Genomic DNA, 12,431 nt, shown 5'->3' with positions numbered 1-12,431 from the left:
CAACACTAATAATATTAGTAGCTTTCAAGCTGTTTGTTGAACATACGTAGCTGTCAGTACAGTAAAGGGTGGAGACCCCAATGACTTACAGATGCCTATACATTTCTAGACAATTGCTGTAGAAAACCACTGTAGGAGAGAAATCCAACATCAACAATACAAATCTGATATAGAGCGCAGATTTTCCTGACATCAGTTGTTCTGAGACTCAGTGTGGTAGTCTGTTCCATAAGAAGGTTAAACATAATCCCTTGCAATTGGAAACATCTTGATTTCTTTTCACTGAGCTCACTCTTGCCAGAGATTTGAAAGGGAACCCAAGCTTGGTTACTCTTCATGAGGTTGTTGCATACCAAGTCCGTGTAATGTTTCGTTGCACTTTGATGCAACAGCTTGGGTTTTCACAATTGTAGTGAGGGAGAATCTGGTGATGTTCACATCTGTCGTTGAAGGGCATAATTGTTGCTAGACAACTTAGTTAAGACAGAAAAGTGAACTCCCCTTCGCCTGTACTTCTAAATAGGATGACTATGGAATCTAGAAGGCTATCTGAGCTTACTGTTTCAGTTACATGTGTAGCACATTATTCAAGATAGTCTTTATTTTAGGCCACCTTTATCAGCATTTGTCAGAACCTTTATGCATAGATTTTAGGCATTCTGGTGTCATGTACTATTGCATTAAAATCTTATATGTATTTACTTTGAATCGCGCACATATACAGGTTTTGGACGCTCGTGTCCATATGATATATCAAGTGTCTTTGAGGGTAGATGGGCCTAATTCCTCTTTTTACTTTGCCTGGCCCTGATGCTTCTATGAAACTAAACCCCTTAAATAATAAGGATGTTCTTCTGTTGTACCTGTTTTAAAAACCCAATAAAACAGTTCTGGGAAAGGTCTTCCGAAATAGTTAGAACACTAGAACTCTACTTTATATTGGCTAGAAGCAATAATCAGTGCTTTAATTGAAGTAATTGATATGTGTTTCTGGGCATTAGATAGAATATGTTAATGTAGGATTTGCGGTCTCTCGCCTTACACTTATCTTATGAATTCCATAGTAATAGAGGACCATCTCCATTCCAAGTTTTAAAACTATCAGCTATTAAGTGAAGAAAGATATGTAGTAAAGCCTTTAGTTCTGAAAACAATATGCCGATAATTCAATCAAGTAGTGGTCATTTTTAAGAGCCCCCAGATGCCTCTAGTATTTCTTGTGTAGACGTAAACCATAGGAGAAGACTGTTAGATTATTCTTCTGCTAGTAGGAGCTGTTTAAGTATTTCTTTAGCACGTGAGCATCTCAAGAGTCATTCAGGCAGTTGCACATTATCATCAGTTCAAACAATCAGGCATTTTTGTGAATTGGACAGCATGGGCCACAAAGTTATTGACTTATGTAAACTTAGCTTTCATGAGCAAATGGACTTTTTCATGGGTGCAGATCTACTTTTACAGTTCACAAAAGGTGATTTTTACAATTGTACAAAGGTTTACTCACAAAAATAATTTTGTGTGAGTTAATCTACTCCCCATGGTGTGCGAGAGACAAGAATGCATGAAAGTTTGTGCTCACCACAGTCAGATATATACTTCTGAAAAGGGCAGGAGTACATACCTTTCCATGGTGGGAATAAACATGGAGTATGCAAAAAATATCTAAAAAAATTAAATGCTATTGCACTCTGTGAAGGCATTTCTACTTGTGCAGGACTAGACTACATACAATTAAACTGTGGAAAACATTTGCATGGTTGAGTGTATCGTAAACCTTTCTGAATTCTTAACGCGTATATCTTTGCACCTATTAAAGGAAGTATGTCTGGTTTATAAAATTATTTCTGAATCAGTCTAGTACAGGAATCTTTTTTGGAACGCATGACACCGTAACATATGTAAACATAGTGCAGGTTTTTTTTTGTTTCTCCTGAATGCACATTTTTGTTTTAACCCTTGGCGGACATCTCTAGCATCTCTGACTACTTACGCACAATTGTGATGTCATGTAACATCTATAACTTTTTTTCACTCCTATTCACTCCAATGAAGTTCATTGTGATTTTGTTTCACATAGGTTTAACTTGTAGTAACACTGTCATATTTGCATTTTTGTTTTGCAGAAACAATCAGCAAGCTGAATGTGGATGTTCATGAATGTGCCCTGTGGTTGCTCCTGAAGAAGACTCAATCTAACGATAAGACGGTTCGCTTGAAGGCCATTCAGGACTTGGCTAAAAATCATCACTGGCATGGTAATGTACATCAGATCTCTGTTCTAGCTTATTGTAGTGGTACTAATTGTTATTAATCTCTTAGCACTTGTTATAGCTTTGTAATGGTGGCTGGTGAAGAAATATGGGCCATTCATTTCTTAGTGCTGCACATGGTCAATCCCTTATTTTCATTCTCCTTCATTTTCTGTCTGACGCTTCACATACAACTTCACAAAATGTACAACTGGGAATGGCATTTTCTTTTAGATTTGCAGTGTAAAAACGTATTTTTGTTGGCAAATTGTCCTTATACATTTTGCCCTTGCATGTTGCTGCATCAACTACCTCTCTCTAAGAGGGTGGTTGCTATAGATTATTTGCCATGATGATTGGCCAGTTGACCAGACTATGCACTTACTGTTTTCTTGTGCAGGTCTAATAAATAAGAATACTCAGCCTAGCCAACCCTTAGTGCCACAAGATTTAATGTTCCAACCAAATGCTGCTTCAATATGTTGCTGGCATACCAGTGTTTTGATCTTAGGACAGAGGCTTTCCATAACTCTCTAGGTTTGTGTCCTCCTTCCGTTAAGCATACTACTTTACTCCTCATGTTTTTCATATTTGTTTGTCTTCTTAAAAGAACCAGGCAAAAAGAGGTTAACTTAATCTATATCACCATGCTAGTGGGTTGCAGTACATTCTTCAGATCCACTAAAAGATGGCACTACGTATGATTAAAAGCAGCAGAAAAGCAATCTGTTTAGGAGCCATACAAACAAAGCGAATATATATTACTTGTGTGATCTGATTTATTCCCATTATGAATCTGTCATCTAGTGGTGTGACTGGAAATTGCTTTAAAAGCTGTTAGTTAGAGCTTTATGGGCTGGTATTGTACATGTATGCTTCTGTTATGCACAGCACACCCCCATCCATGGATGCAAAAGTGCCCCTACTGGGTCTTTTTTTAATGCCAAATGTCTTGGCTTATTGCAAAATGACGTGGCTGGGATCTTGCTTCTCTCATGCTCAGCTATTTTCCGCATGGGGCTCTATTGAGTCTTATTTTGCTGTTTTCCTCACCATCTTCCCTTTTTCATCCCTTCAGCTGAAAACGCTTATTCCACAGCATTCTACTTTTACCCAGTGTACTTTGTGTTATTGACTGCAGTAGCTGACCAGCATATCCTTTGTGTCGCTTGTATAAATGGTAGTCACAAAGTGCTGTCCTTGTTCATTTAATCATTACAGTAGCACTCAAACTTTCTGGCTTGCAGACAGAGGAAGGGTGTACTTGTCCCACAGGAGATACTGTTTTTCATCAATGAGATGAAGGGTCAAACGCCTCTGCTATTGGGCACCGTCCTGAATATCACTCTTTTCAGTGAGATGATGAGACTCTTTTTTTAAGGGATCCTTTCCCTCATTTCTGTGTGTCACCATCATTGGCCCCACACAAGTGATGCAATTAACTCCAGTGATTTCCCATTATCAAATACTAGCAGCCCGTCCCGACGTTGTCCGGGTATGAATTTCTACCAGCCAGTAGTATATTGTTTTGTAGGGTTTCGTTTTGATAGCATTTCTTATCTGTGACAGGCCTGTAAAACGCTCCGATTCACAGTGCACTGCTGATGCACTTAAGAGCGCGCGTTCAGTAGTGTGTGAACTCGAGTTTCCCTACTTTATTTTTCTTTGCAATAATATATAGCACGAACACGGCAACATGGCATGAGCAAAATTTACATTAAAGAAGAACACATTCATTTGTGGTAGGCACGGGGAGACAAAGCGATTTGCCTGGAATCACAGGATGTTGAGCTAGTGTTGAGATTCGAACGTAGCTCCCCAGCTCTGAAGTTCACAATTCTCTAACTTGTGGCGGGAGGTGTGTCTAAAAGTGTATGTCGGTGTTGCCCATCAATGAGAGAGACCTGTGCATTTTTCAAATCGGTGGTGAAAAAATATGAGTATGTTGCTGGAGATGTGGGCCGCCATGCCACCAATGTACTTACCGGGGGAGGGTAACCACCCATTATTCCGCAACTTTCTTTCCGCATACCATCACTCCGCATACTTTCATTACAAAAGTACCATGACTCCGCAATGCCAATATAACGCATGGCATTACATTTTATTTGCTTTTACCACGCATACATTTACAACGAAATTCGTTGTAAATGCATGAATGGTAAAAGCATGTTTTTTAAAATGTTTGGATAAGGTAAGTATGGGTATAGGGGTACATGTTTTGGGGTACTGAGGTATATGTTTTGGGGTGTTTGGGTATTTTAAGGGTTCAGATATAGTTTTGGGTTATGGGGTACAGGGGTATTTTTAGGGTTCAGGGCTAGGTTTGGGTTTTGGGGTATAGGGGTATTTTTAGGGTTCAGGGGTAGGTTTGGGTTTTGGGGTACAGGGGTATTTTAGGGGTTCAGGGCTAGGTTTGGGTTTTGGGGTTCAGGGGTATTTTTAGGGTTCAGGGGTAGGTTTGGGTTTTGGGGTACAGGGGTATTTTTAGGGTTCATGACTAGGTTTGGGTTTTGGGGTACAGGGGTATTTTTAGGGTTCAGGGGTGGGTTTGGGTTTTGAGGTACAGGGGTATTTATAGGGTTCAGGGCTAGGTTTGGGTTTTGGGGTACAGGGGTATTTTTAGGATTTAGGGATAGGTTTGCGTTTTGCGGTACAGGGTATATTTATAGGTTTAAGATTGGTTAGTGTTTAAGGGTGCTGGGGTATTTTAAGGAGTAAGGGTGGGTTATGATTATGGGGTGCAGGGGTATTTAAAGGGAGCAGGGTGGCCACCCAGAGCTGGAATATACAGAACTTGGGAAGAAAAAACAATGAAATATTGGGCACAACCCACACTTTTTTCCGTAAACCCGCGCCCCGCACTCGCCCCCAGCACACGCCCACAGCACATGATATGAGACATGGTATGAAGGGCGGAACGTACCACACGCCCTCAGCGTTTGTCACGCCCCCAGCACACGCCCACAGCACAACGCAGACATGCCCACAAGGGACTACTTTGTTGGCACGGTTCTTTTACTTTTTATATGTATATGGTGGGCATCTGCATAGCCTATGTCCTTCTGCTGCAACTGCCATTTCCAACGCTGTATTGGGTGTTGTGATTGGTACTGTGGTTCCTGAGATTACCCGCCTCAAAGGTTTGGGCTCTCTCTTTATTATATTAGTATAGAGTATAGATGTGTTGGCTATATCTGGTTGTAAGGTGACCTTTGTCTTCTGGGACAACACCCTCTTCTGTTACATTGTCATTACATGATATCAAATAGTGTGTTTGTACAGCACACATACACCGCAAGGTGTATTTTGCTGTTGAATAACAGTTGTTTATTCTTATCAAACGCAGTGGTACTCGGTCCTTTTGGTCGCAGCTGTCTTTGTGGGCCGTTAATCTTTAAGCCGCTGTTGTACTAAGGAACTCAGCCTGTCCCTTGTTTGGGGTGGGATGCTGGAGTTTTGTTGTAGTGAGAGGTTGAGCAAGCCAAATATGCCGAGCCTGGGTAAGGTGATCAAGTCTCAGTTCGCTACGGTAACTCTGAAGGCTTGCACAGGGAATTAGAGCATAGCTCCTCCTGTGCATTTTCTCTCTTGCTGGACCATCTCCTTACTCATCGACCATCCTTGTTCAGTCCTTCACCAGCGCCTTAAAGGTGACTGGTGAGAGGGTTCCGGTCATCTGACATGTGAGAGCAGAACCTCACTGCAGGAAGAAGCAAAGGAGACTTGCTTTTCCCAGTATTGACTGGCACCACTTACCTTTAATTAAGTAACTGGGGACCATGTGGCATATGTTCATCGTCACTGTAGAAGGCTCCCCTTGGTGTCATGCTCTCATGGTAAGTGGACTCCATTGCAGCTATAATTGTGTTCCCTCACCTCTCCAAACTTTCCTTGGATCCAACTGCAGATTTGCTTCCTTGCTGTTCTTCATCTGTAATTCAGAGTCCTTCTTGCAAGATCTTAGCTTAAAGGCCAGGTAGACTGCTCCAATCTGTCCCCTCCGCTTTGAGCACACCTGGTTCATCTTCCTGTACCCGTGCACCAGCATTTCTCTGTCTTGCAGCACTGCTAGTCTAACCCCAGCTGTCTATCACACCCTCTTACAACTGCTCATGCAAAGTCACCATGTTTGAACTACACTCCCATGAATCTATTCCTCATACTTCCTCTGCCCAAGACGCTGTGCTCGGATGAGCCCATCACAAACTCGGACATTGTTTAGATGATAGTACAAGAGACATCAATGATTGGCTCCCAGCTGGGCATCGCCACTTTTCAATTGCCAATGTTGTGGAGGCTCTGTTAATGTGGGAATCTTTGCTTTGGTGACATCCACAGTCTCCCTCTATAACCTGCTAAGTTCATCAAGCCTCAAGTCTTCTATCAGCCCCAGGAGATTTGAAGCAGACAATCTTAAAAAATCTCTGGGCACAGCAAGTATTATGCTTCTTAAAATAGTACCAACCTTTTCTCTTGGATCCCTCATCTCAGTCTTTGGTGTTGATGGCTGGTTCACTGAAGGACAAAGTTTCATCCACATGCAAAAAGAGGTGAACCGGCTCCAAATATTTAGCAAAACAATCTCCCGTTCTGCTAGTTTGTTCCCCAGGAAGGCCATACCATTATGGCATGTTACCGGATGCATTTGTGGCACATCTTTGGTCATTATGCCCAGGAAGAATATACATGAACTCCATTCTGTTACACTTGGTGTTCTCGAAAATGTTTCAGTTTATCAAGGCAGATATAGGTGGGGAGGTCATTGCTGGGAACCCTTTGACAGAGCCCTGTGTCACATGGATCCGATATTTCCCACCACACAATTTGCTGGGACAAAGCAAGTCTTCCTTGTACAGAAAACAGTTTTTCAGGTAGAAGACCCAGATTGTTGCTGATGTCCACAGACAACACTACAGCCATTTTTATTTTGACAAAGCAAGGAGTGAGAAAGCAAAGAGGTTACATCCACCACCCCCTTAGATGGAACCTCCAGTCCGTTGAAGAAGGGAGAGGTGTGAAACCCCGTCCTGCCATCACCATACTTGAGTGCATTTTCCCTCTGGAGCTCATTTGCACCAACCACTGCCTTTCCATAGAGAACCTGGACATCTGGGCAATAGAGTTCAATTGCTTATTGGATATTGTTAGACCTGGCATCTTTTGGCATGGCTTCCCCTGTATTTTTGCTTCTGACCTCCTGTTTTTGACTGTATGCTGAACTTAGTTTTTGCTGCTTTTAGGACTCTGGGCACTTCCTCACAGCTAACCAGTGCTAAAGTGCATGTGCTTTGTGTCTAAAATGTAATGGCATTTGCTGCCTCCATGATTGTCATATTTGATTTACTGGTAATTCCCTAGTACAGTACACTACACATGCACTGGACCTGTTAAGTAAATGCTACAAGTAGGCCTGCAGCCATGATTGTGTCACCCAAGAGTAGCCCTACAAACCTGTCCCAGGCCTGCCACTGCAGTTTTAAATTTCATTGTCGACCTGGCAAGTTCACCTACTTGCCAGCCCCAAGCCTTCCCTTTTATTACATGTTAGACACCCCTAAGGTAAACCCTATGGTAGCCAGGGTGCAGTGTATTTAAAAGGTAGGAAATGTGCTATTGAGTTTTACATGTCCTAGTAGTGAAAAACCTCTAAATTAGTTTTTCATTACAGCAAGGCCTATCTCTCCGTTAGGTTTGCATTGGAGCTGCATTGTAAGACTTTACAAGAGTAACTTCCAATTGGGAGCAAATAGAAAATGTGAGGTTGGTGTCTCTGGATTCCATTGAGAAACACATCTTTTAGTGAAGTTGGATTTTAAATTGCAGGTATGAAAATGCCACTTTTAGACACTTGTTATTTTCTTGCTTAAACCATTCTCTGTCTCTTCCTATCCCTATCCCTAGAATAACAGCTTGGCTTTGTGAATTTCATCTAGACAGTCACACTCAAAGGGAGATGAGGTGTGGCCTGCATATCCTTATGTCCCATCACCAAGCTGATGGGTCTTCCTGAGCTAGAGTGGTAGAAGGAGCTGATACTTGTGCCTCAGGAGGGCTGTGCCTGTCCCCATACAAAGAGCTGCATACCCCCCTGTAGCGTGTCTGGAGCCAGGACCAGGAAGGGCAGAGTTTTGTACAACGCATAGACCTTTCCTTGACTCCCTACTTTAAGGACTAAAACGGGAATGAGTACTGGCCCTCCAACGCCAAATACTCAGGACAGTTCTGGACGGAGGACATTCTGCCAGAAAGAAGAGCTGTTGTGCTGCTAGGAGGGACTGCCACTTCCACTGGACTGCCACTTCTACTTTGCTTTGCAGTGTTGGCCTGCTGCTTCTTGCCTGGGAGTGAGAGGACTGGACATTACTCTTTGCATCTTGCATCTAAAGATTCTCCATGGGCTAGCTTGGGCTTGCCTCCTGTTGCTGAAGTCTCAGGGACAGCAAAGACTTCACCTGCATCTTGAAATGAAATGAAATTGTTATTTATAAATCGCAGTACTACTCGTGGGTGTCTATGCGCTAGAACCTTCTGTCAGAAGAAAAGAGTAAAGTCGATAGTTTAACCAAACATATGAGTGAAAGGAGCCGGTGAAAACAGACATGGAAAAAAGAACCCAAATAATTGTTGAACAACCATGTTTTGAGAGCCTTGTGAAAGGTAAGTACATTTTAGCTTGAGGGGCATTGAGTTACAAAGTTTGGCAGTAGCCTCTGCAAAATTCCTGCCTTCCCAAGAGGCTTTCTAAACTTTTGGTGCAACCACATTAGCCAGAGAGGATGATCTTAATGTTTTGGTTGGGGTGTACCATTGAAAAAGCTGGCAAAGAGATTCAGGTCACTGGATATGAAGGGCCTTTAAGGCTATACAGAGTAATTTGAAAATCACCTGCATTTCCACCGGAAGCCAGTGGAGGGAAGACAAAGATTGGGAGACCGACAGATGTTTTGTTATCCCAAGAAGTAGTCTAGCTGCAGCATTTTGGACCATGTGGAGCTTATACAGTGCTTTCTTGTGGGCGGTAAGAAACATCTAATTGTAATAATCAATTTTTTTTAAAACAAGACCAGTGATCACTGCTTTACGAAGATCTAGTGGGATGAAGGGAAAGACTTTCCTTAGCCACTTGAACATGTTTTTCATGGAGGAGGTGATAGCATTAGCATGTCCCACAAATGAAAGTTTCTCGTCAAATTGGACTCCCAGGTTTTTCACTTTAGGGACAGGAACCGGGAGACCACCCATTTCCAGCGGCTACCATTTGGGAGACCAGAAAGATGGCATATTGCCAAAGAAAGAACCTCGGTTTTGTCTGAATTTAACTTTAGACAGTTGTTAGCCATCCAGCTCTCGATCTGTCGCGTGCAATCATGGAAGCAGTTGGCAGTCCTATCTAAGTCTTCGGTAAACGAAACCACAATCTGGGTGTCATCAGCATATGAGACAACAGAGAACCCAAAACATTTAATCAGCAAGGCTAAAGATGTAACGTATAGATTAGATAGTTGGACTCCGTGCCGAGCCTTGCGGAACACCGCAGGATAGTGTAAAGTATGGCGAGCTGTAACCATTTAATTCCACAAATTGAACTCTGTGTGAGAAATGATTGCAGCGGCTCTAACACCTAACTGATGTAAACGATTGATGAGAAATCCATGGTCAAAGGTGTGAAACGTGGCTGAGAGATCCAACAAAATCAAGGCAGCGTTACCTACCTTGTCCAAGGTTTTTCAAACATTTTCAGAAGCTGTGATCAGAGCAGACTCCGTACTATGTTGGCTTCTAAAGCCAAAATGGGAGGGATCCAGCAGCTTTATTTCCTGGATGAATAGAGAAAGCTCTGAGTTTATGGCTTTCTCTATCATCTTAGCAGGAAAAGGAAGCCTGGCTATTGGTCTGAAATTACTGGGGTTGTCTGCATCTAAGTTTTTTTTTTAAGTGGGAGAATAGATGCTACTTTCCATTTTATAGGAAAATATCATGATAGGAACATCTGATTGAAGATCAGTAGTAGATAACTAGAGACAATAGCAGAAGCTAAGTGAAAGATTCTAGATGGGCAAGGGTAAAAAGGTGAGCCTGATTTGATTTGGTTGAACCGGTCTGTCACCCGACCAACTGTAAGGGGTTGAAAGTGGAAAAAAATGGCACTCAAGGGGTCAGATGGTTCAGATGATTCGCTGACAAAGTTGGTCCTCTCCCTAGTGCTAATCGCTGTTTAGGGGGGCATCAGATATCTCCGTCTCTGGGTTGTTATTTCTGCAAACCTCACCTGGGCTTTGGTTTGCAGAAAAGAGGTTAAAAATAGTCTCTACTTTATCTTTAAAAAAGACAGCAAGTTTATTGCTGAAAGAAGTATGTATATTGGAGTTTGTGGGATGGGGAGATTGCTCAGTTTGACCACAGTGGAGAAAAGCTCTTTGGGGGTGTTAAATGAATGGCTGAGTTAATTTTTTTCATGAAATTGTTGGACTTGGCTTTGTACAGGAGTTTTTTGTGTAATTGCATTGCTACTTTATAAGTGGCTTTGTCCTCCACATTGTAGTTGACCATCCATTTCCTCTCTAATCTCCTGCATGATTGTTTAGAGAGTCTAAGTTCTTTGTCAAACCAAGGTTCAGATGATGTAGGACATATTTTGTTTCCACGTTTAGCAGGAGCAAGACAGTTGATGGATGAACTAATCCAGCGATTGTAAACTTCTGAAGCTGTATCTAGATCAGATGATTCTGGTAATTTTGATCTTGTTAAGGAATCAACAAACTGGTCTGCCGATATTTTATGCTAGGGTTGATAACTGGAGATGAGCGAAGCCTCATGCTTTTCAGGGATATGATTCAATATACTAAGTTGGAACATCACTGCCTTGTGGTCTGACCACATGAGTGGTAAAGAAGAAATGATCTGGATAGAAGGGCAATCTGAGAAAATACCATTGAGTGTATGTCCCCCGATGTATGTTGGGTCCTGAACTAGTTGCAACACACCTGAATAAGGTAGTAAGGGGATAAGGTTGAGGGTATCGGAGTCCTCTCTATTCTCCAAGTGGAAGTTAAAATCCCCAAGAATGGTGAAATCAGATGAATTTGCTTTGATATTCATTTTTAGGAAAACATTTCTGGGGCTGGGAGGTCTGTAAATAAGAGTACCATTAAAGGACTAGTGGTTTGAAATGGCTATTTTAACCCCTTCGATGCTGATGACGAGCTCAGCTCGTCATCAGCCACAGTGGTCGTGTGCTGATGACGAGCTGAGCTCGTCATGAATATATGGCATCAAGGATTTTCCAGCACAGGGGAAAAATAACCACAGCAGCCAAGGTGTTAAAAACCAAGGCTTCATAAGCTGGATTAGTCAGGGGATCGAGCCTTACTTTATACTGGTCCTTTAAAGCAATCGCAAGCCCACCGCCTTTCTTGCCTATCCGATCTTACCTAATTATGGAATAGCGAGGAGGGGTAGCAATTACAAGATCCGGGCCAGAGGCAGCATCTCTGTAATGAAGGCAAGGTCAATATAAAAATGTACTAAGAGGTCGACTAACTTTTTTACAAGCGAGCGAGCATTAAGAAGAGTGCACTTTACTATCTTCTGCAGATACTGCCGTGTGCTAGACGGTTTATTTCTAGTAGAATCTGTCTTGTGACAAGCCAGCGTGAGGGAACAGATTGGACACATTTTGTTGGTTGATTCCTCGAGTGGGGATAACGTGGGGCCAGAGCACAAGCACTTGGGCTACTCAACTGTGAGTCCTGCTCTGCCAAGTGGTACCAAATCCAGTCCTGGGCCCTTGGAAGTGAGTTTTTGTGCTGCAACACAAGAAGTTGACACCAACTCCAAAGCTCCATTTTGGAGCCAGCGCATCCCTGCGAAATTGTCGCGTCCCCGCTAACTGCACCTAGGCCGTGGCCACCTGCTCGCTGAGTGCCCAATGTATCAACTTACAACACAGCTCTGACTTTGCCGATGCATCGCCACTGCCTGCACCGAAGCTGTGGTCACTGCTCATAGAGTGGGTGATGCAACGACCTGAACTTACAACTCAGCCTTAACTTTTCTGGAACTCCACAGAAGAACCGCTGCTGTGTGAGTCTCAGACACCACATATCCGATGTCTATGGTACACCGTCCCGACTCCCACAGATTCCCAGCCCTGTGTGGCTTCCAACCGATGTATCGCCT

At 42.7% G+C, this 12,431-nt stretch overlaps 1 protein-coding gene across 1 annotated transcript in view; it reads left to right on the top strand.

Annotated features, from left to right (window-relative positions):
• Nucleotides 1-12,431, top strand: part of SERAC1 (serine active site containing 1) — a 293,263-nt gene that overhangs the window by 40,423 nt on the left and 240,409 nt on the right. Inside the window, exon 4 of the mRNA XM_086927320.1 lies at nucleotides 2,124-2,255. Coding sequence (XP_086783446.1) covers nucleotides 2,124-2,255 — 132 coding nt within the window. The remainder of the gene's footprint in view (nucleotides 1-2,123; nucleotides 2,256-12,431) is intronic.

The sequence above is a fragment of the Lissotriton vulgaris genome, chromosome 6 (assembly GCF_964263255.1).
Source record: "Lissotriton vulgaris chromosome 6, aLisVul1.2, whole genome shotgun sequence".
Taxonomy (NCBI): Eukaryota; Metazoa; Chordata; class Amphibia; order Caudata; family Salamandridae; genus Lissotriton; species Lissotriton vulgaris.
This window is presented reverse-complemented; position numbering and strand designations above follow the sequence as displayed.